General features: G+C 41.1%; 1 protein-coding gene across 14 annotated transcripts in view; it reads left to right on the plus strand.

Annotated features, from left to right (window-relative positions):
• Positions 1 to 25135, plus strand: part of RNF38 (ring finger protein 38) — a 128113-nt gene that overhangs the window by 79862 nt on the left and 23116 nt on the right. For 6 of the 14 annotated variants that reach the window (XR_012627210.1, XM_074857044.1, XM_074857058.1 and 3 more), the window contains 2 exons: positions 16242 to 16435; positions 23885 to 24098. Coding sequence is in view for 13 of the 14 variants with exons in the window: in XM_074857044.1 (XP_074713145.1) it covers positions 16242 to 16435; positions 23885 to 24098 (408 nt within the window). In the remaining variant the exon portion in view is untranslated. The other 8 variants (XM_074857049.1, XM_074857051.1, XM_074857048.1 and 5 more) reach the window with 7 other exon arrangements.

Genomic DNA, 25135 nt, shown 5'->3' on the forward strand with positions numbered 1-25135 from the left:
GAAGGGGGAGATCTCCCGGCAGCAGGGCAGCGGGCGCCCCGGGGCCCCTTCGCCCGGGACCCGGTTCTGTTGGGCCGCCATTCGCAAAGGTAGAGGGCGAAGGAGACCGCGCGGCTTGGGCGGGAGGTCGCTGCTAGGAAGCCCGAGCTGTCCCGTGTGACTGCATGGAAGCTGTGCTTCCACGTGGGGCGGCCTGCAAGGTGAACAAGAGCTCAGCGAGGTTCATTCGGGGGACGTAAGCATTTGTTCCTGTTAAAATTGCTTTATTTGCTTTGGCAAAAGGTAGAACTGGACCTTAAAAATCAGCTGACTTGACTGAATTGCTGTGTGCTGTCCACAGGAAGACAAGCAGGTTCAATGTGCAGCGTGCAAAGAGCCAGCAAGTATTTCTGAAGCACCACACGGTTGGTTACGCTCCCATTCTTATAGTAAAATGAAGTTTCTAGGTGTCCTCTCAAGTTAGTTGAGAAAGAACACGGAAACATTGTTGTTAGCAAGCATACATTTTAGGGTATTCTGTTAGTATTTTTCAGTATATATGAGTTAATTTCTATTCGTGTATAACATGAAGGGTATTTTTTTTTTAAACAGAATGATGCCTCCTGTTTCCTCAAGAAGTGTATTTTAAAACTGATCATGCATTGAGATGTTTTCTGGAGACATCCATTTTAAGTTGTAATTGTTTATAGAAAATAATTTACCTACTACTTACACAGATGTGCATTGAACTGTAATGAGAATGTTTATGAATGTATAGCATTTGCATTTTGAAATTAATTTTTGAGGGTAGTATTTGGAGCAAATGCGTATGTTCTGATAGGTTCTTCAAATGTATAGTGAGGCAGCTGGGATGGCAAGATGAACACAATTACTAATAGTCTGCCTTATTCAGGTATTGCTTACTAATGGGTTAGGTGCTTCTGCTGATGTGCTGCTTTTTAAATGCCATTTACTGAGGCATATGCTCTGGTTTCATTTGCCAAATTTATGGTATTTATCCACATCTGGGGGATTTCGCTATTTGCTGACCCAACAGGCTCCTTAACTGCTTTGCAGCATTACAAGAATGAAAAATACAAGCCTTCTTTCTCTTCAAGGGGTATTGCAGCCATAGTATTAGAGACATACTGTTCTGAGAAAGGGAGAAACTCCATTTGGAGACTTACATGTGCAGTAAGAGAAAGGAGGGTACAGTTCTTAAGAGGATTAAGTATGAGGAGGGAAAATAGATGCAGATTTAATAGCTAGTGAAAGTTGATAATGTTGCTGTTCATCCTTAATCACCAAATCTCTAGAAAAAACACCTATGCATACTTAGGATACCAGTGTGAAGAAGGTTTCCAGTGAATTGTTATCAGGAGATAGTGCATGTTAAGAGCAGTAATTGTAAGAAGTCATATACAAATAAAAGGGGCTTATAAATAAGGGATCTCAAGATTCTTCTATATGAAACTTACTTTGTCCTCTCCTTGACTTACAGAGCAAGTTAAACTTTATTTGATTCTCATCTGTTTCACTTTGATTTTTTTTTTTTTTTGCTGAAACTATAATAAATTCTAAATTGAAGTTGCAAGTTGATCGGTCCTTGTTTTGCACTTGCAGTGGTGTGGGAGTCACAGTATATAATTGTCTTTTCTTTTTCTGAAAGATATGTTTTTCTCGGAAGCTGACATCAGTGACATTAGTGCTATTGTGATTTATGAAGTTTATGCATCAGCTTATCTAAAGACATTTTTTCAGTATGGTTTATTTACATAATAACAGGCGATAATATGATTTAAAGTCATACTGCTGATGAAGTCAAGTTATTTTTTCAACTCTACTGAGAAAGTCTTAAAAAATTAAACTGTTTCTGTGTAAGCTCTTACTAGAGTTTAAGGAATGGTGCAGCTAGGAAACAAGTTACTTCTTGAGAGCTACTATTGAACTGAGACTTAAATTGTAGTCTTTTTCCATTTCAAAGCTGTCATACATGTTTGTCTGTGGAAACTACATGGGCTAAATTGCTAGTGAATCTAAGGTGAATTTGTACAGAGAAGGTCTTAGGTGTCTAAGGAAAGGTTTTCTTAGTCTGTGTGTAGCTCCACCACCCTCACCCCCTGCCCCAGAGGGATTTGAAAGGTAGAAATAAGGGTACAAGTAGGACGTGAAACTTCTTTTTTCTTATTTTTAGTCACAGAGTTGTTTTGACTATGGAGGACTAATTCTTGAAACTTCTGGAAAAATACAGGTTTGACTTAACCAGTTAATGTAGAAAGACAGCTTGTGGTTTCCTTCTCTGTGTAAGCATCTGTATCAAGTTAAATAATCTAATCCATATACTTAAATTCTGTTGTGGGCAAAGCTTGTCTTGGTTTAACAGGATGATTTTCATGGTTTTTACTCTAGTTTCACTTGGGAGTGGGTAGGTTCCTCTTTTACTAACTCTTGAAAGATCAATGAAACTTTCTTTGCTTTTTGGTGCCCTCTACTGATTTTTGCTAGGAGCAGCAGCACTTCAAAAACTAGGAAGGGAGAATAAAGGAAGGAAGCCCTTTTGCACCTTAAGTATTTTGCTGATTGCTGACCAGGCAATTTGCCTGGATTGCAGTGGAACTGTTCCTCACCTGCTAGAAAAATAGTTAAGCAGCATAAATCTATTGTCTTCTGTAGGCATTCCAGCTGTAAAAAGACTGGTGGCTTTGCTCTTCCCCTCTCAGAAAGATAGAGACTTTCTTTAATGTCCACAGTTCTGGTTCTCAGTGAGCACATTTCAGATTTGCTGTCCTAGAACTTTTTATCTCCTGGTTCACTTGCAATGACTTTGGTTGTTGTATTTCCCACTATGACCTCAGATACTATAAAAAGGTGCGGCACTTCATGTCAACGCACCCATACGCTGTATTTTGCTTAATTTCTGTTTAAGTAGACCTTTCATCTTGTCAGTCTTGCAGTTTTGTTCCTGTCCCCAAAATCTGTGAACACCTCTGTTGTAGGCACACTCAGCAATTGGAGGAACTCAACCTTACCCTCTCTTCAGAGCCTCTTATGTTAACCTGTTAATCTGTCTTTGCGAGCTCTGTTAGTTTCTGATAGAACTGGCCAAATTTTTCTTTCACATTGCAGTAAGAATAAATCACTGTGTGAGCAGGGATCAGAGCATTCATGGCATGACACGGTGCTGCCGCTGAGCCAGTGCTCTGTCTGGCAGCCTTCATGAAAGCTTTAGGACATGGCCTTCTCTCTACACAAAAATTAAGAATTTTTCTTCCTTATTTAGGCTGTTTCTTTAGATGATCTGTGTTGAGATTGTTGTTTTAAAAAGCTGTGATGTACTGAATATTTTTGAGCTGCATTTTCAAAATCTGATCTTAGAAACCAATCTCTCGCAAAGACATTTAAAACTATTTTGTTGTTTCAGTTGTGAAAATTTTCTTTTATGTGGGAAATGGCCTGGAAGAAGGAAAGAACAAATTAAGTGTCAGTAATGGGAAAATCAGAACTGAAATACAGGGTGAGAGGAGCCCTGACACTTTGATGTTGGAGACTGCTCTGACAGTTACATGCTACAACTGCAGTTGTACTTTGCCATTTGGGATGTGTTTTCTCCCTCATTCTGTGGGATCTCCCCAGAGAAGAAAGAAATTGAAAAAGGTGGAACTTAAGAGTGCCTTATTCTTAGAATTAAATATCTTAGCCCTCTTTGGATTTTCAGGCCTGTGTTTAAGTACAACTCCTTAAGTTTTATGACAACATTTTTTTTTGCGCTAGTACCAGCCTGTGTATACTGCAGTATATTGAAGAACACTCTATATTTACGTGACAGTTTGGTGATACCAATTAGGTAGGTATGTTGTTTTGTGGATTCATTTTGTAGTTTCTAAAATGGACTCTCATTTTTTGAGGCTTCAGATTTCTAGTGATATGGAGAGACTGGAAGAATGTAGACAGTAAATTGGTATGTTCCTGAAGGAAGTAGATCCTGACCTTTCTCAGTGTCTGAGAACACAAAATACTACATTATGCACAGAAGTTTTTAAGAGTGTGGTGTGCCGTACACCTAAGAATCAAATTCTTAAGAGTGTTTAAAATATTTACCATGTGAAACTTAAGCGGTTTAGGCTTAACTGTCTCTTAATGTTTCTTGTGTGTCCTAAACACCCAGTTAAATGAGAAATGCGTTTCAGAGAAGGAACAAATACAGAGAAAACCCCGGAAATGTCTGTCAGCCTGATGTCAAATAAACAGTATTCAAGTTATTAATGTGGTTTGATCATAAGTAAAATGGAGAGATGAATTTGATGGAATATGTTCTATGCTATTGGTACGTGATATACTATTGCGTACCTCAGGTCTTTTGCAGAAACACTTTGCATGGAGGATTCATTGTCAGTTCAGGTTGCTGAAGAACAGCATAGGCCATTGTGCTTACCATCAGTAAATAATGAATTAATCCTATTAATTTTGAATGAATTATGGATGGCCCAGAAAGATTACTGATGAGTGTTCTTGGTACAGTTGTTAGATACAGAAACATTCTAATTGGTGTATCCATCATAGCTTTGAAACACAGAAAAATTTGATGGACTTGCATCTTCTTTATACCATGTTTGGTAGTGTAGCTCTTGTTTTACAAATTGTGTTCATTTTACTAAATACTGTGTAAATTTGTGCTGTTTCACTATCGGAAGGACACTTTAATTCGCAGAAATTATTAAGAAACCTGATGCATGTAAATCTACAGCAAATTTTATACTGGCAACTTGACATGATATTGTAGATGGTTTCCATTTTAAGATGGAGTTACTAGGTTTTTTCTTACCACATGGTGATACTTCAAAAGCAAGTTGGAGGAAACATTGTAGGCTTCCTTTCAGAATGATGTGCCTTGCTATGGACTCTTACATCTCTAGGAATTGGAATACAGAGTATTTTCTCCCTAATCCCACAGAGATGGTGCCAAGAGCGGTTTTCTTCTGAACTACTTTTTTTTTCTGTGCCTTTTGCTACAGCCATAGGAACAGCTAGTGTCATGCTGTTCCTTGGTGTTTCTTGATCTCTATTTGTGGAATTTTCATGCCAAGTACTAGTTACATATTGATTTGCTTAACTATTGACAGTCTCTTCTGAAGCACAGAAGGAAATGGTATCCCATTTTAAATACTCAGATGTATTTTGTAGTTCAGTAGGGAAGCATATATGCTCGTAGGGGTACTTTGTGTCTCAAGGGTAGATCTACTTCAAAGTACTATTTGAGTTGTGCTTTACTGCTTTTACAGGAGAACACTTCTAAAAACCTAGTGTTTAGCATAGAGTGAAAATCAGTTACTGCTTTCCTTTGTGCTGTTGCAGAATCACAGATGGCTGAGTTTGGAAGGGATCTCCGGAGGTCATCTGGTCCAACTCCCCTGCTCAAGCAGGGCCACCTAGAGCCAGGTGCCCAGGACCATGTCCAGACAACTTTTGAAGATCTCCAAGGAGGGAGACTCCACCACCTCTCTGGGCAACCTGTGCCAGTGCTCAGTGACCCTCACAGAGTAAAGAAGTGTTTCCTCATGTTCAGACGGAGCCTCCTGTGTTTCAGTTTGTGCCCATTGCCTCTTCTCCTGTCACTGGGCACCACTGAAGAGAGTCTGTCTCTGTCCTCTTTGCAGCCTCCCTTCAGGTATTTGTATGAATTGATAAGATCCCTCCAAGTCTTCTCTTCTTCAGGCTTAACAGTCCCAGCTCTCTCAGTCTTTCCTCGTCTGTGAGATGCTCTAGTCCCATCTTAGTGTCCCTTTGTTGGACTTTCTCCAGTATGTCCATGTCTGTGTTGTGCTGGGGAGCCCAGAACTGGACACAGTACTCCAGGTGCTATCTCCTAGGACTTTTGGACCTACCCCAAGAATTGGCTCATTTTGGCCTTCCTTTCAGCCACCTGGTTTGTTTGAGCCAGCTTTCAGATTTGGGAAGGACTGTATTTCTTTGCCGACCAAATTCGGATCACCTTAGTGTTTCTTTGTCAGGGGCTGTCTTGTATGTGCCCAGCCAGCCATGTTTCCAAGTTGTCTTTTGGTCACAACTCTGAAATCAAACCTAGAAAGAAATGGTTCTGAGTAGTAATGGTAGTGATGTTTTTCAGTAAAATCTGAATAGGACTTAGAAAAGATCTAATGCGGTGTAAAGCAGTTGTCTTGAATGTTTACATTCTAGGGTTTGTATGTGGTGTGTGGAGGATGCAAGGTGTGGACAGCAATATTAGAATTTTTATTTTCTCACCATTTACCCACTTTCCCTCCACTTTATGACTTTGTTGTACCAGATTGTGCTCATTATCAACAGCCATCAAATTTTCCAGTTCTTACCAGAGAAGTCATGATGTCTGTTCCAAATGTTCTCTTACTCATGAGAACAGGTAAAATGGCAATGTGAATGGTGGTGGGTTGAAGCAGGGGTTCTGAATCCTGCATTTTTCCTCCTGTTTCTTTTTTCACCGTGCAGAGTGTAGGTGCGGATCCCACAGGGGTGAGGCACAACACTCAGTAAGTGAAAGCTTTGACCTTAGTGAAAGCCTAGTGTTAACACAGTGGGAGCCCCAGAACACCAATGCTAATCAAATGGGGACACGACACAGTGGAGCCCTGCTCAGGAGTGAAGCTCAAGGGAAGGCTCCGCAGGGGTGGATGATAAAACTTGTGCTTATTAACATGTCATACATGTACAAAGTCCTGTTTTGCTCATTAGTGAACTCACTGCTGTAGTACACATGCTGCTGTTCGAATTCCAAGATCTGCAGCTGGCTGCCATTGTTGGTGCATGTGCAAAAGTGGGTGCAGATTTGGGGGAAGTGAACTATCCCAGGTTACCGTAACATCAAGATAAGATGTGCTTGGGACTCTTCATACTCAGATGAGGAGGCGAACTATCCTGCTTTACCATAACAAAGTTTTCTCGTGCCCTACACTTGTCAAATATTTTTGTTTAGGACCGGGGTAAGGAGCTGCTGTTTTTTTTCTGTATTCTCCTTAGTTTTTACTGTTTTCAGAGGTAGCCTTCATGTCACTCTTCCTGGACTGTAGTACCTGACAGTATCCTTACATTTTTTCTGTGTATCATGAGGGGAAGAGTTGTGTGATTTCTGTAAGTGTGATTTGTGTAAGTGTGTCTGGTCAGGGACCTTTTCAGTGCCAAAGGGGAATAATAAGAAAAGGGGAAATAAATAGGAACATTTTGAGACACAAAGCTGACCAACAAAAAGTAAGGGAGGAAGTAACAAGGACCAGCTCTGGCAGTCACTAGTTGATGAGGGTATCTGGAATGTTGGAATGTTTATTTCTGTGAGATTATTTAGTCAAAGATCTTGTCGAATGGGATTATAAGGAAAAGGGGGAATCCATAAACACAGTATACAGAGACACAAACCTGCCAGACAATTGAGAAAAAGACAGGAAACAAACCTGGTCAGTTGCACTAACTGATGGGCTATCAGAAAACTGCATGCAAACAAGGACTTTGTGACTGATAAGGATGAAAACTTGAAGGTCCAGGATGTTGGAGGGGGTCAGTGGGACTATGACTAACCCTAGCCCCCTAACCCTAAGGCCCTAAAGCAATGTGAGGGGAGTTGGAGAGAGACAAAATGGGGCAGACAGAAAAAGGGCCAATCATGTGTAAACTGTGGCCAGTCTTTACACTTGTGTGGCTGAGCCCTGGCCTGATTACTGGTCTGTCCTACTTTATTATATCTTTTCTTAACTGTCTCTCTGTGTACTCTCACTCTTTATCCCATGTGTGTGAGTGCTGCAGGGGCTAAGTGAGACGAGCTTGAGTAGCTACTAGGCTAGCAACTGGAGTCTCACTGGAGATGGAGGTACCACCAGGTGTGTGGTGCCAGCTATGGAAGCAAGTGGGGGTCTAAGTGTCAGGAGTTGGAGGAGCTGTAGCTCTCTGGATTATCTTATTGGTTTCCTACACTCTTTATAGTGCCAGCTACTGATGTGAGTGGACTGGGTGCCAGCTACTAGAGTCAGACCAGGGATGTGGGCACCCCTGGCCTCTGTCAGTTACTGGAGCAAGTGGGGTCTAAGTACCAGCTACTGGGGTGGGTGAGTGTCTCAGCTGACAATTCCTGGAGCAGAAACAGTGTGTGTCCCCAAAGCCAGCTACTAGGGGGACCAGGGTGATCGAGTGATTCAGTGTTGGTGGCAGAGGTGGGACCACAGGTCACAGCCTGTGTGCCTAGTGCTGGCTGCTTGTAGGGAGTAAGTGTATCTTCCCAAACCTGCTGTTGCAGGGCAGGGAGGGAGGTGGGTGGGGTATGTTTGTATTTGCTGGCCATCTTCAAGCTGGATCACTTGGTGAATAGGGGGGCCTTGGGAACAGACTGGGGTGTCAGGCAGACCAAGCGTCCCTGCTGGTATTTTGGGGGACCTGCAAGTGTGGCGTGCTTGTGGGACAAATGTGTGAGTGCTGTGTGTCTGTAATGAGCACTAAGCTGGACCAGCTGGTGAGTTGGGGACCCATGGTGTGGGTAAGGGGGCCTGGGATTGGGGCAGGGATACTGCCAGATGGGCAAAGGGGCTGTGATGGTACTTGGCATATTCATGAACATGCATGTGCTTGTGAACCTGGAGAGTGTCATGTATGTGCTGCACTGTTGACCTTCTGTCTCTGCCAGCCCATGAGGAGGAGGGGACTTGGCTGTCTGTCCTTGTGTTTGTGTGCATCCTGTATGTGGGTGCTGTTGGAAGGCAATGCCTTTTCTGTGGCACTGCGTGTGACCAGCTGTGTCAGTGCCCTTTGCATTCTTTGTTTCTGGAATACATGCTCAGTTTTACTACTGGTTGAACCTACAAACTGGTTACTATTGGTTGAACCTGCAAACAGGAAAGCAGCAGCTGTGACCTTCAGCCTGGGATGGAAATACCACCACCACTCTGCTCCCTGAGCACACTGGACTCTGCAGGAGGAATTCCTGGGCCCACAGGAGGTGCCTGCTTCTCACAGGCATCTTATGTTTCTTTTGCTTGCTGCTTCTTTTATTGCTTTGGGATCTGATGTTTATATTACCAGTCTCCAGTATGCAGGGGATCAAGAGCTCTGTCACCATGGTGGAAAATCATGAGATGTATTAGCACAGTGATGACTTGTCAATACACTAAACCAGCAGGTAGTATAAATAACTAGTTTTGTTACTCATTTTTAACTACAAGTACCTTTCTCCAAAGTACTTCCTTAATTAGGCTAAAGATAGATAAAGATCAAACCATGTTTCTTATGCAGTTAACACATATGTGTACCAAACATGGGCAGGAAATACTGTTTTTGGAGTGGGGAGAGGAAACAAAATGCTCTTTGAAGTGCATTTGAGGGGACAGATAATTTTGGTATTAATCAGGCTGATGGCTTAGCTCTGGAAATGACATACTAGGCAGTGTTTCTGTGAAAGTGTTTTAACCAAAATTTGCTTGCAGATCTAGACAGCTGGCTTTTGTAAATGATTGGCAGACTGCTGGCAAGGACTGGGGAAAACAGACCTAAGATTAATTTGTCTGTAAAAGGAATCTACTTTGTCTTTGATGCCTTGCAGCACATAGAGAAAGATGGTGTAATTAATGCCGCAGCTTTTGTGGCCTATGTTGTCCTTCATTTGCTGTCAGATTAAACCTAACTTTCACACATTAAAGGTGGATGAAATGCAATTGTAGGTGGGTAAAAACAGTCTTCTGATAAGTATCCCAGTCACACACAGAAGCTGACAGATAAAATGCTATTTCCTTTTTCATATTAATAAGTATTACCTACATTTTACCATTTATGTAAAAATTGAAAAGTAGAGAACGTTTTGATGCAGTTTTCTGCTTCTCTCATGGGTTTCGATTCTGAATGCAGGAAAACTTCATAGATTTCTAAAGCAAAGCTCTGCTTCCTTGGAAAATTACAGTTCTTGTTTAATACTGCCAAGGAATAATACCAGTGTGCTAGCATTGATTTTTCAAAGACCTTTTTTCATGAGCTGGTGCATGTCTGTCTCAGATGCATCTTTCAGATAAGTGGTTTTGTGTGAAGCTTGGTTCCTCAAAAAATTTCCGCCTTTAATATTCGCAACTTTTTAATGTAGAAACATCCGTGAGCATCATTGTACACTTATTCTTCTCAGGCCTAATATAGTTAATTGATCAAAAACAGTCCATTGCATCACTCTACATGTACATACGTAGCCAGTGACATGCTTCAAGGCCTGAGGTAACAAAAGCTGAAAGTTCAGGTAGTCAGTTACTACAGTGGTTGTGGCTGTCAAAATCTCTGAGTTAGGTAATAATTGCTACAGTTTATTGCATTGGTTACAGCATATTACTGAGCTAACAGTGCATGAAAAGGTTCTGTGTGAATTGTGAACTGCTTCTGAGTGGTATTTTAGGTAAGATTTTGAGAGCCGAATATTACATGTTTACTGAAATGCAGATGTGGGATATTTGTTGTATTTACTTTAGCTCTTGATTCTATCATTGCTTTTTAAAAAGAGGTTAAGAAAACAATCAGTGTGTGGGGTTTTTTGGCAGCTGTTGTGGCTGGCAACTAAGCACCACATGGCTGCTCACTTATTCTTCCCCACCCCCCCTCCTGTGCTGGGATAGGGAGGAGAAGCAGAGGAAAAGGGTAAAACTTCATGGGTCAAGATAAGGACAGTTTAATAGGACAACACAAGGAGAGAAGTAGTAATAATAGTAATAGTAATAAAAGAATGTATAAAGCGAGTGATGCACAACATAACTGCTCACCACCCAGAACCCGATGCTTACCCAGTTCCGGATCTGCAATCTCTCCTCCCTCTGGCCAGCTCCCCCAATTATATACTGAGCATGATGTCATATGGTATCAAATATCCCTTTGGCTTGTTCAGGTCAGCTGTCCTGGCTATGGCCCTTCCCAGCTTCTTGTGAAAGTTAACTCTATCTCATCCAAACCCAGGACAGTAGCTTAAAAGATACTTGGAAATCTTAGACAAATACAGAAAATTGTCTTGGTCTGTGAGCTAAGTTTTATGCAGAGGATTTTAACGGGAGAATTAATGTACAGTAATTCTGTGGAAATAAACTGCTGTGGTTCTTGCAGCAGAAATAAAACATGTTTGGAAACAAGACACCAGTGTTCTTTGCAGCCTGATTTATGCTCCCACTTCTCTGATATACAGACTACAGTAAAGACCAGAGCTCTGTCTCTAATACCCATCCTGAATTAGTTTATAATTGCATGTACATTTTTGTTGTTGGTCAGTAAGCATGTGTTTATTACAGTACATAACAGTTGAGCTTTGTGTACCTTTTCCTGAGCAGGAATAACCACTTCTCTCTTCCCCCTTTACCAGATACTAACTTTTTGTCATAAAAGGTGTCAGAATAGAATTTTTTTTTTTTTTTGACATTGACTAGTTTTCATTGGAGCTAGTTGATGGCTTCATAAAGTTTTGCGAGGGACAGGCTGGTAAAGAGATGATATCTTTCATATTTCTTTGCTGTTGAGTGTAATGACAGATTAGGTGAGTGGTTAGACATTGGAAAAAAACACATTACCCAGGGTATGCTGTGGTGCAGAGACACCTGATGACAAAGAATCACAGCATAGTGCAGTTCCAAGAGCAACAGATTAGTTAAATACAGCCCTGCACTGAACTGGCTTGTAAGTCTACCTTGTAATGCCACACCTATGTTAAACTTCTGCCTCTGCTGCTTTCTGGGGGTGAGATGGAAGAAGGCAATGCTTACAAGACCTACTTGCGCCTCTGACTCCATCCACTCACATAAGTGACTTTCTTTGTTTTGGTTCTAGGATGGTGGGGCACAGCTCTTTCAGAGCTTATTAGACCTGAGCTATATAATGTACTTTAAATGAGCTTAGTCCTGGCCTATGAATAAACCACTGCATTTGGACAGAACTGTGTGTTCAGCCCAAGAATTTACTATTACTGTAGGTATGATCAGAGTGGTAAAAATGTTGGAATGTAAATCAGATTACTGTTGCTGGAGTGTGTAGATCTTTTGCAGGTAGGATATGTAAAATGCTCTTACTAGTGCATTGGGTGACTTATAAGCATTTTCAAATTTAACTATAACTTTCTGTACTTTTTGTATCAGGGGAAAAATCAGTACCTTTTCAGTATGCCTTCATGAGAAGGGAACATGCAGCTACAGATTTCCAGTCAGCCTGATAGGGTTATATAGGGTATACCCATCAGATTGTACTTACTGTGTAAAATCTTCTAAGGAGAAGGCTGTGCCTGAAAATACTCTTGAAGTGTCAATTTACTTATAAAATAAAGGTCTTCATGGGCTGCAGGAGAGATGTAGTTTATTCCCTAAATTTGAGATTGAGGGTATGGAGTACTTTCTTCTTGTACTTCCCAGGACCATTAAGTGAGAATGTGCAGAGGGTTGGAGAGAAGAGTGATTTTCAGATATTGGCAGCAATTGTTTTGGTAGTAATTCCCTTCTGTGATGGTTTCAGTCAAATCTTTATAATTTGACTGAAAAAGGAGAACGGAAAAGAAATACCTCAAAGGGTGTTGTCCTGGTGAAGATATCCAGGCTTTCCCAGATGAAGTGCAAGAGCATTTAAATAAAACTTACAAAAATTTACTACAAGAAATGTATACAGAAGTATAAAAAAATTTACAAATTTACATATTTTTTAGCAGTATGTTTCCTTTAAAGGATGTTTTATAAATGGATATACTCTTCAATCACCTTTGTTACCATTACACTAGGAGAATTTGCAGGGTATACAGATGAAAATGAGTCAAAACTGTGCTGGGGATGTTTGTGGAATGCTGACTTCTAGGGTTTTAGTGTCCTGACATGTTTCTTCTGTTACTAGTAGCAATCTGATGCCTTTGTCCTGCTATTGTTTCCTTTAAATATGAAGTAATCTGTATTTCTGTTCATCATGCTCTTTTTGTTGAATTAATATTTAAAGTAAGGTAGTGCTTTTACCTTGTTAGTTAAAAACGAGATACAATGTTCTTGATAGCTGTCAGACATTCTGTTCTTGTTGCCTGTTAGGCAGGAGAAAAATACATAGTATGACGACTGTAAAAGCAGCAGTAGTCCCAGAGAATGTTTTGAGTATTAGCAAGATGCAGCTAGAGTGGTTTGGGGATTTGAGGAGCTACTGTCATTGCTGAAAGTATCGTATTCCACAAATAAACTATTTAACTTAATGACCAATGATAATGTAGATTGCAAAATTATACTGGCAATATCTAGTTATTTTACATGCTTGTTGAAAATGACATGAAAACAAATCTTAAATTATACAGGATATGTGTCTGTCATCAGGTCCCTGTACTTTCCCACATGCTAGTATTACCTTGCTACAATCATCACATGAGAATTGGTTTCTTAACAAAAACTAAGATAAAACACCAAGTCTTATTTGAGTTTAGGTTTGTCTTGGGGTTCCTCTATGATAACCGTTTGCAAATAAGTTTAGTTTAGCTTCAGGTTACTTCTTTTTCAGTACAGAAAAGGGCATAATTACATTTTAAATCCATACTTATATATAGTTAAAAAAAAAGATTTTATCTTTATTTTCTTTCTAGTGGGAAACAATTTTGAGTGAAAATACTCTTCCTTAGTACAGAGGGCAATTAGCACTTCTTATGGAGTTTGAAATAGGTAAGTTAGTAATTTGGAATGATAATGAAGGCTAACTACTTAGCAGTTTGCATCTCCACAGTCTTTGAAGTGGTGAACTCCACATATAAAAGGAAAAACAGTCAACTGTTTTTCAGAAGTAGACTGCTTTCTGCAGGGCAGGATATATTAGTGTTCATGCTTGGGAAAGGTGCCACGTTTAAATTAGGGCAGTAGTAGTAAGAGATCCCCAGCCAAAGGCATGTATAGAATGTAGCAGGACAGCAGTGGTTATTTTGTTGTATCAGTGTTTTGTTTTCTGCCAGCTTCACTAAACCCTGTGTTTCCTTCCTTCATTTGTCTTTTCCTTATGCACACCCAGGACTCCAGCATACCTTATCTACCTGCGTTTTTATTACCTCTGTTTGTCTTTAAATAGACAGTCACCATGATGTAAAAAATTCTCCCGTCCTGAAAGCTCCATCCAGCTTGGGCCACAAATCATCCTTCCCTCTGGCTCGTTCTATGACAACATTAAAACAGATTAAATAAGCAACTCTGAATGGCAGAACAAATGTAGCACAGTTTCTTTATGATTTGTCCTTTGGCAAGGTTCTCCGAAATCTAACAAAATGCATATTTTCGCAGAAGCTTTGCTCTCAAGGCACTTCTAAGGTATCTCTTCCAGTTTTTTGGTGCTGAGCTCCTGAGGGCAGGCTGCCTTCTGGAAGAGTCACCTGTTGCCTGCACATCTACTTCCATGAACTTCAGGTGCATACCTATCTTTTGACCTATTTTTTCTCTAAAAAATACAAGTGCAGTTGGTTAAAGAGTTCAAAAGAGATTGTGCAACAAGCAGATAATGCATTGTCAGCCAGTTTCCCTAAGAAAACCATGTTAATAGTTCTACATCTAACATATTAAATTAAAAATGGACACCCCCATTTACTTTATAATTATGCTTTTGTTGGGTTTTTTGGGCGTTGGGGTTTTTTTTTTGATTTGTCCCTTTTCTGCTCCTTAATCGTTACTAGTGACTGCTTGAGAAAAGGTGTAGTAGGGGAAAACTGCAGTTTGTTTAAAGTATTTGAAAGCATGTGGCTGGAAAGGAGTGAAATGTAGTAAAAATGGCCACAAGTCAAAAGGGATTAAAAATACCATTTTTCTCTTAAACACTTGGACAGAATGTTTAGGTGTTAAAAAAGAGTGTGCTTACACTGGAAAGAACACTGGAGAACAAGCTATGTGTCAGTGGTAACCTACCAAGAAGCAAGTGATAGTGTTCAGAAAATGACAGGCACCTAAGAACCAGAAGAGGTCTGTAGTCTAGTCTACAAGTAAATCTGAAATAAGACCTTTAACAGTCTGTGGATTACCAGGCTCTTCAAGGGGTGGTTTAGGAATACAAAGCCATTGCAGACAAGTTTAGTTTTCTCTGCATCAATCATGTGCAATTAAATGCAAATTTGGGGTCATTTCAGTTAATTGAAATAATGCTGTGGTGGACTGAAATGAAGTGATGGCGTGAGCGGACAAACTGAAGAGTGGCGTAACACTACAATTTGTCTTGCACCAGGAGTGTTCTGTCAGAGAATTCTCTGTGGTATTTGGACTCAAGGATGGATTCAGTGTGGTAGTTTATGTGTTGCTTTTAGTTTTTCTGTGTGCAGTTGGTGAGCTCTGGAGTAGAACATATATTTTTCTATATTTTCAGTTGTTATGCTTGTTAACAGCATGACATGTTATAATTTTGACAGAATAGTGGGGTGAAGGGGAGGGACGTTTATTGCATTTACTGCTGGTTTCAGAGACACTTGAGGGAACTTCTGAGAGGAATGACAGCTCTGTTCAATGATTCAATATCATGGACACACAATGAAGGGGAGCGGTAGTTACTTGTGTTTGGAGCCAACTGGGAGAACATTACCTGGAGGTGAATGGCCTTCATATCACTGGCACTGAAAACTTTACACACTATGTAGTTCCTGCAGAATTTTAGTGAAGTACGCGGACATAACCAGAGGTTGGTGATTAGGTTTTTTTCAGGTTGTAAGTACTTTTCAATGACCATTATTGTACTAATCAGTAGAAGGATGAAGCACCTCTGCTGAGCTAGCAGAATTAAAATAGGCTGCAGTCCAGAGCAAATGTCTGATTAGCTGTGTAAGTACAGACCTGATAGGAAGGGGATACAATGCAGAGCGCATGCTCTGTGTGACATCTGCTTACTGACAAGTACAGATTCCATTGTTGAGAAGACTCTGCTTATACATCCTTTTATGCTTCTGTAGCCTATAAATGCTAGGGCAGGAGGTATGTAAAATAGGTTTTGCCTTATTTTCTTCATGCTATTTTCTTTTCTGATACAGTTTTGGTTTTGCATGGATGTTAGAATTTTTATCTTTTAATGCTGCTAAAATATAATTTAGCAGTAATTCTTTTAGGGGTTAGGGAGACATCACAAATCTGTGTTATAAAGGTAAAAAATAGTCAACTACTTGAGGTGTTAAATTTCATGTTGTTTTAGTGCAGTCTTCAGTAAGTCATTCCTAACGCTAGCTGCAAAGCGATACGGAAGTATGGATTGTAATTCACTTATCTGGAGGTGGGTTTTGGTTTTGTTTTGTTTTTTTTTGTGCACTGGCATAGAGCGAAGACAGTCCTAGTCCCAAGCGACAGCGCCTTTCCCATTCAGTCTTTGACTATACAGCAGCATCACCGGCCCCGTCACCACCAATGCGACCATGGGAGATGACATCAAATAGGCAGCCTCCTTTGGCTCGGCCCAACCAACATCACTTCTCAGGGGAACGATGCAACACACCTGCACGAAACAGGAGGAGGTAAGCAAGCTGTCCTGATTTCAGGTCAAGGGAGGTGTGTTTCTTACAGCACTGATTAGATCACACATGGTAAACATTTTAATGTTTCCTTTGAGCTGTAAGTTATTATAGTTGTAACTGAAAAGTTAGTGGAAGTAATTCAGGTTGGTGCATCTTCCTGTAATTTGTATGAAGAGTCAACCTGAGGAAAGGAGTACTCATTAACCATTTTACTTATGAGCCTGTTTCACTTTACACTGGAGCAATAAGCATTTGGAAAAATGCGAGGAAAAGTCTCATCAGGATACTTTTAAAGATATTAAGAGTTATTGATGTAGTACTGTAATTTTCACTGCAGTCACAATTATTTTCATACATAAAAAAATCTTAATAAAGATGAGGGGTACTGACTGGGGAGAGCGAGAAGGTTAACATGGTGTCAAGTGGTTGTTGAGATGGGTTATTCATATGTAGTAGGAGTTAGATTTTCATGTTGGTTTCAGCTTGTGGCTCGTTAATGTCTCAGAGCGGAGATTTGGGAAGAAGTTCCAATGGTCATGGAAGAGCAGAGATTGGGATGGCCAGGTTGAACTGGTGCCTGGATGGATGATAGTAAAAGAAAGCATAAAACCACAGACTTCTTTACTATTCTACTTAAACTAATTATCTAGAACACAAGCTTTCATTGCCTCACATTCTGCCTCAAAAATGCTGAGTCATCTAATGCAAGTTAAAACACACTGTGAATTTGTTTGCTTCTGAGAAATATTGTGGCTTGGTTTGTACTAAAATTGAGGTGTGTGCTTTTTCATGAATATAAAATATTAGACTTAAGAAATATGTAACTGGTGTTCTTTCACAAATCAAATTTGTCAACCCTGATCAGTCAGGGGTAGTTCTGAAGCAAGAGACTTTAAAACGTGCTAGTTTTGTATATTTGCTTCAAGTCTGTGAATCTGAAAACTTTCAGTCAGTGGCATTCAAAATACACAGCTGTTGAAACAGCTTGTCAAACTTAAGAAAGATGTTGAATTGTGAACTTGCAGAGTTACTGTGAAGACAGAATGTTAGGTCTTTTGTACAGTTTGATACAGGGGTGCTCTACAGGGGCACTTGGTCCACAAACTGTTTTTTACCTTGAAATGGTTTGAACTGAGATGCCTAGAATATTCTGCATGTGGCCATTTTTGTTTGGTGTCCAGCCAGCCTACACAGATTTCTTGCAAAGTTCGTTAACAGCTGCAGAGGAAGTAGAGTGCTTAACAAGCTAAATGCCAGATAGTTGCATCTAGACGGTTTGGGTATACTGTTGGATGAAGGAGAAGAATGGAATGTGTAGGAGATTAATGTGCATGGGGCAAGTGACAAGACATTCAAATACAGTGTAGTGTTACTGCGGTAGTGGCCTGTGGCTTGCAAGTAAACTGTGCTGCAAATGAGAGACATCTCAGTGCAGAACCATCTTCAGTCTGACAGGAGTTGTTAGGTTGTCTGCAGCACTGTGGACAAAAAGTGTTAATCTTTCTAGGGCTAGCTCACCTGCTCTTTAGTAATAACACCTGCTTTTGCTCTAATCTGAGACATTTGAATGTGTCAGTACTTTGTTTCCCTGCACTTGAGTCAGGGCATTCAGCTTGGGTTCACTATTGCACTTGAGCTGGCTCTAGGTCAGTTCCAGAGTAGTACTGCACCCAGTCTCCTCTCCTAGAACAGGATTGTTAGGGAGAACAACACATATATATGTCTCTTATTTTGCAGGAGTCTTTTTGAGTCTTAGAATGCTCTGGAGCCATATCAGAACTAATAACCACTCTCATGGATCAAAGCTTGATTCCTTAAGATCATTGTGAGTGCATCTGTTATTAATGCTTTAGATGAGGTTATGCATGTGCTTTTGAAACCAATTTCCTGTTTTTCCTGCTTTGTTTTCTCTCTCCCCATCACAGAGTGGTCTCAGAGTTAATGAGGTTTTCAGATGAAGATAAGGCAAAAGGTGCACTCCGGTTGCAAATGGTCATTCAGCTCAAGGGAATAGAATAGGGCAGGTGCTAACAAAACCTCTGAAGTGCGTGTAGTGTGGACATCCTTCTGACCCACCGTCATTAACATTAACTGTTTTGTTCTACCAGTTCACTCCTGTTGGTCAGCACAGGCTGTGCTGGTTTTTTTATTATCTGGGTTTTTTCCATTGTCTGGGTTACTATTTAGACCTTATCTCTTTGTATCAGGGATTTTGTACTGTGCTTCGCATAACAGTGCCCTAATTCACTGTGGGTTTTTTTTCCAGATTCATTGTAAGCAAATAAATACTGTGTTTAGAAATGTATCCTTCTGGTATGAATCTGCAGAAAGATGTTATTTTTGTCCAGCTACTTATGGTACAGATGAATTGTTAATGTAGCAGTATAATGCATGCCTATATGAAACAGACTGCCATTCCAATTTGTCTTTACCAGTACTTGTGAAATGGAAAGATCTGAACCATTGCTGTGCCTCACGTTTCATCTGTGCTTCCTTTCTTCCTTGTCTTAGATGTAATTCTGAACTAACGGGATTTAAGAATGTGTTACTGCAAAGAAATCATCCTTGTTAGAAAATACTAAGATATGCAAATATTAACTCTGTAGTTATGGATACCTTTTGATGGTTGTTCCTACCTAAGGATAGAAATTCCTGCAGTTTTTTCACTGCTTCCATCCTGTCTCTTGGTTTTAACAGGGCATTTACCATGTTTATACTGTGTGTGTACAACCAGAGGAGAATTGTTGTGGCTATTTCTTAAAGACTTCAAGCACAAGTTCATTACTGACATTGAATAATAATTTAGAACCATGTCTTGACAGTTCTTCTGAATTCATTTCCAAGGGCATTTCCATACACAGGTATGTGGATGCTCTGAAAAATATAGTTTCTTTCTAACTCTGCATAGGAAAAGTTTTGCTTTTTGCAGAGAATGGTAACTACATTAATTTAATAAAAACACTCCACCTTCACAGTAGAGAATTTCTTCCTTATATCTAATCTAAATCTACCCTCTTTCAGTTTAAAACTGTTACCCCCTGTCCTACCACTACACTCCCTGGTAAAAGAGTCCCTCCCCATCTTTCCTCTAGGCTCTCTTTACTTACTAGAAGGTCCACTATGAGGTCTTCGCAGAGCCTTCTCTTCTCTAGGCTGAACAACCCCAACTCTCTTAGCCTGTCCTCATATGGGAGGTGCTCCAGCCCTGTGATCATCTTTGTGGCCCTCCTCGGACCTGCTCAAGCAAGTCCACGTCCTTTTCATGTTGGGGGCCCAGAAGAACTGAACACAGTACTCCAGGTGGGGTCTCATGAGAGCAGAGTAGCGGGGGAGAATCCCCTCCCTCGACCTGCTGGCCATGCTTCTCTTGGTGCAGCCCAGGATACAGTTGGTTTTCTGGGCTGCAAGCACACATTGCTGGCTCATACTCATTTTTTCATCCACTGATACCCCCAAGTTCTTCTCCACAGGTCTGCTTTCAATCCACTCATCTCCCAGCCAGTATGTGTGCATGGGATTGCCTTGACCCATGTGCAGGACCTTGCACTTGGCCTTGTTGAACTTCATGAGGTTTGCATGGGCTCACCTCTCAAGCCTATCAAGGTCCCTCTGGATGCCATGCCTTCCCTCCAGTATGTTGACCACACCACATGGCTTGGTGTCATTGGCAAACTTGCTGAAGGTGCACTGTCCATGTCTCCAATAAGGATGTTAAACAGCACTAGTCCCAGTAGTGACTTCTGAGGAATGCCACTCGTTGCTGCTTCCCACTTGGACATCGAGCTGTTGACTGCAACTCTTTGAGTGCAACCAGTCAGCCAATTCCTTATCCACTGAGTGGTCCATCTGCCAAGTCCATGTCTTTCCAATTTAGAGACAAGGATGTTGTAGTGGACAGCACCAAGTGGTTTGCACAATTCCAGCTAGATGGTGTCAGTTGCTCTTCCCTTATCCACCAGTGCTGTAACACCATTGTAGAAGGCCACCAAATTTGTCAGGCGTGATGTGCCCTTAGTGAAGCCGTGCTGGCTGTCACCAATGACCTCCTTATTTTCCATGTTACCCAGCATAGTTTCCAGGAGGGATCCACACCATGATCTTACTGGAAACAGAGGTGAGACTGCCTGGCCTTTGGTTCCCTGGGTCTTCCTTTTTTCCCTTTTGAAAAATGGGGGTTATGTTTCCCCTTTTCCAGTTAGCGGGAACTTTGCTGGACTGCCATGACTTCTCAAATATGGTGGATAGTGGCTTAGCCAGTTCATCTGCCAGTTCTCTCGAGACCTGTGGATGCATCTCATCAGGTCCCATTGACTTGTGCACCTTCAGGTTCCTTAGATGGTCTCAAACCTGATTTCCTCCTACAGTAGGCAGTTCTTCATTCTCCCAGACCCTGCCATTGCCTTCTGTGTCTTGGGTGGTGTGGCTGGTGCACTTGCAGTTGAAGACTGAGGCCTCAGCCTTCTCCATATACTGGGTAACCAGGTCCCCCGTTTCCTTTTGGAGAGGGACCACATTTTCCCTAGCCTTCCTTTTAGTGCCGACATACCTATAGAAGCTTTCCTTGTTGCCCTTGATGTCCCTGGCCAGATTTAATTCCATCAGGGCTTTGGCCTTCCTCACCTGATCCCTGGCTGCTCGGGACAGTTTCTCTGTATTCCTCCCAGGCTATCTGTCCTTGCTATCACCCTCCGTAGGCTTCCTTTTTGTGTCTGAGCTTGTCCAGGAGCTTGTTTTCATCCATGCAGGCCTCCTAGTTTTCTTATGTGACTTCCTCTTTGTCAGGATGCATCACTTCTGAGCTTGGAGGAGGTGATACTCCAGTATTAACCAGCTTTCTCGGGCCCGTCTTCCCTCCAGGGCTTTATCCTATGCTACTCTGCCAAGGAGATCCATGAAGAGGCCAAAATTTGCTCTCCTGAAGTTCAGGGTACTGAGCTTCTGTGCACCCTCTTTGCTCCCATAAGGTCTTGAACACCATTTCATGGTCACTGCAGTCAAGGCTGCCCTTGAGCTCCACAATCCCCACCAGCCCCTCCTTGTTGGTGAGAATAAGATCCAGCATATCACCTCTCCTCGTTGACTCCTCTGTCACTTGAAGAGGGCAGTTATCAACGTGTTCCAGGAATCTCCTGAATTGCTTATGCCTGACTGTGTTGTTTCTGTTCTCAGGCAGGCAATAATGGCATAACATCCCTATGTAGTAGGGCAGAAAAATAGTGGCTTGAGACATTGTATCATATACTCACAGTAGCATCTGAATAGCTGGTAGTATGCTCCCCCTTTCCCAGAGTATGTCTGTTTCATACAACACAAAAGTTGGATTTAATTTGAGGAATGTCTGGGATTTGCCAACAGGTTTCAGGTTTATTTCAGAGAATCATTCAGGTTGGAAAAGACCCTTGGGATCATCGAGTCCAACCATCAGCCCTACTCTACAAGTTCTCCCCTACACTATATCCCCCAACATGTCATCTAAATGACCCTTAAAACATATCCAGGGACGTGACTCCACCACCTCCCTGGGCAGCCTATTCCACTGAATTTTTCTGTGAAAAATTTTTTCCTAATGTCCAGTCTAAACCTCCCCTGTTACAGTTTAAAGCCATTCCCTCTTGTTCTGTCGCTAATTACCTGTGAGAAGAGACCAGCACCAACCTCTCTACAATGTCCTTTCAGGTAGTTGTAGAGAGTGATGAGGTCTCCCCTCAGCCTTCTCCTCCTCAAACTAAACAGTCCCAGCTCCTTCAATCGCTCCTCATAAGATCTGTTCTCCAGGCTCTTCACCAGCTTCATTGCCCTCCTCTGCACTCACTCCAGCACCTCAATATCTCTCTCATATTGAGGTGCCCAAAACTGGACACAATACTCCAGGTGTGGCCTCACCAGTGCTGAGTACAGGGGGACTATCACCTCCCTACTTCTGCTGGTCACACTATTTCTAATACAAGCCAGGATGCCGTTGGCTTTCTTGGCCACCTGGGCACACTGCTGGCTCATGTTCAGCTGCTTGTCAATTAGAACCCCCAGATCCTTCTCTTCCAGACAGCTGCAGCGATGCATGGGGTTGCTGTGGCCCAAGTGCAGGACCTGACATCTGGCCTTGTTGAACGTTGGCCCACCGATCCAACCTATCCAAGTCTCTCTGTAGAGCCTCCCTATCTTCATGCAGATTGACATGCCCGCTTAATTTAGTGTCATCTGCGAACTTACTGATGATACACTCTGTCCTTATCAAGATCATCAATAAAGATGTTGAACAGAAATGGTCCCAACACCGAGCCCTGAGGAACACCACTTGTGACCGGCCACCAGCTGGATTTAGCTCCATTGACCACCATTTGATTTTTATTTGGTAATAGCTATGGGAATAGTGAGAGTGAAGAATCCTGAGTTCTTTTCCACGCACTGTTGGAGAAGACATATTCTAACGGTCACAGACCCTTCTTGTGTCTCTGCAGTTTGGTTCCTTCAGCCTGTTCCATAAGTGGGAAACCATTTTGTCCCATGTAGCTTTAATTTGCTGTTGCTTCTGGGACCTGTAATTTATGTGTTGCGCAGATTGGAAGATAGGCATTGAAAGTACTGGGGGGATGGTTTTGTGCTTTCAGTTCTTTCCACTTACAAATAAAAGAAGTGACTTAATCAAAACTTCTAATAGTGAGTTTATTACCTGTGTGTACCTCATTTTCTGAGTGTTGAACCTGAACTGCTAGTCTCTGATTTATAGAAATCGCGGCTCAAGATAATAGCAGCTCTGCTCAGAACATACACACAGTTAGATAAGAATATGTAATCAAATCCTATGCCTGTAGATTAGTTACCCAAAACCAGTAGGTGCTCTGGTCTAAATCAATCTACACAACAGTTCTGCATTCCAGAAAAGAAAGATTACCACAATCACAATTTCCTGGGGTCTTCTGGACAGAATTCTATGATGCACTCAGTTATTTAGAACTGAAAAATTCATTTATTTCTTCAGAGGAATCTACTGCTTTGTCTGCCTCACTAAGTGAGCAACCATTCTGTGACCTGGTTGGATGAAGGACCCTGGGAAAATCTATGATCATGTAATGAAGGATTTTTACCTGGAATAAATGCATGGAAATCTCTTGAAGTTTGCTATCTTGACTTTTGAGCTTTGCAATCCAAGTGCCTTTTTTTAACAGGTTGCTATTTAAGTAAGAGTTCTCTTGGTTTCCTTTGCAGTATTAAGCTATGCTCTGTTAAGCATGCTGAAAAAAGTGTTATGCACTGTGTTGAAAAAAGTGTAATTTCTAAGGCTTTTAGTAATTTTGTCAGAAAGAAGTTTTATTTCAGTCTAACAAACCTGTTCTAGTAAAACTTTCCAGTGTAAAAAAATTTCTTGATACTTGACTGTCTTGTGGTTTTAGTTATTAAGAAGGATTTGTGTCACTTACATAATCTCTAATTTTTTTAATGTGTTTCCAGTCCTCCTATTCGACGTCAGAGAACAAGGAGAGATCGCTTGTCTAGACATAATTCCATCAACCAGGATGAAAACTATCACCATCTCTCCTATGGACAGCAGCAAGCAATAGAAGAGCCCCGAGCCTTTCACCCACCAAATGTATCTCCTCGTATGTTGCATCCAGCTGCTCACCCACCACAGCAGAATGCAGTGATGGTTGACATTCATGATCAGGTAAGAGTTTTAGAGTACAAACAGAAGGGTTTTAAAGATGCGGGGTTTGGTTTGTTTAGCGGGTTTTTTTTTCCCCCAAATCTTCAAGATCCCTCTCCTCCCCAAATTAGTTGGCAATGAAAATCATATAACACTAAATGCCATTTGCCATCTTACAGAGCATTTTTCCTGTTAGATATTACTGGTGTATGGAGCACTGCAGTAGGCAGTGAAAAAAGCAAAAAGAAAGTCCAGACTTTTAATAAAGAAGATTGATATTTAACAATTCGTCAATGCATGTATTGGTATAGTTCTATAGGCCTCTGGCCCAAACCTTTGAAATGCAGTTATGTTGCTTCTGAAGTTAATTTAACATGATAAAGATGTGATATGATAATTAAGAATGTACTGTATTTCGTGTGAAATACCTCTCCTTAGCTTAGGCGTCTTCAGATAGTTAAAATACATTATTTAGAAGTAAAACTCATAATGCTTATAATTGGCTGCCTACAGAACAGCAGAACTCATGATGGTATTGTCACATAACCAAATTAGCCATCCAAGCCTAATCAACTCCTTAAATGACATGAAAAATTCAGATAATGTGGTTGGTCCAGAAAATAAATAATTTCTCTCTGCGACAGCAACGGATATAGAGGACCTGTAAAAGAAGTTGTCCTATTGATGTAACCTTTGTTGTTGTTTGTTAAATCAGCAGACTGCAGCACAAGTACATTAGTTGCTACGTAGTCATGAACTGGGAAGTGCGACTGGTTATCCATAGAATGCATAGAATGCAACTCTAACATCCCTGCTTAAAAAATTATTTACATTCAGTGCAGCTGGGTACCACTGGTGTGTTGTGTTATGTGTGCAGAGCAGTTCTCAGTAGTGAAGTATTTGCATTTGGGACCAAGTGCAAGGGTGGAAGCTGACACCATTCTAGGCATCTCACAACCTTACATTTTGATAAACAATTTTACTGCAGCAGCATCTCAAAAATTCAAATCGTGCTCTTTCTTTATGTTGCAAAATTACATCATGACAAGCCTGGAAAA

The sequence above is a fragment of the Strix uralensis genome, chromosome Z (genome assembly GCF_047716275.1).
Source record: "Strix uralensis isolate ZFMK-TIS-50842 chromosome Z, bStrUra1, whole genome shotgun sequence".
In the NCBI taxonomy this organism is placed as follows: domain Eukaryota; kingdom Metazoa; phylum Chordata; class Aves; order Strigiformes; family Strigidae; genus Strix; species Strix uralensis.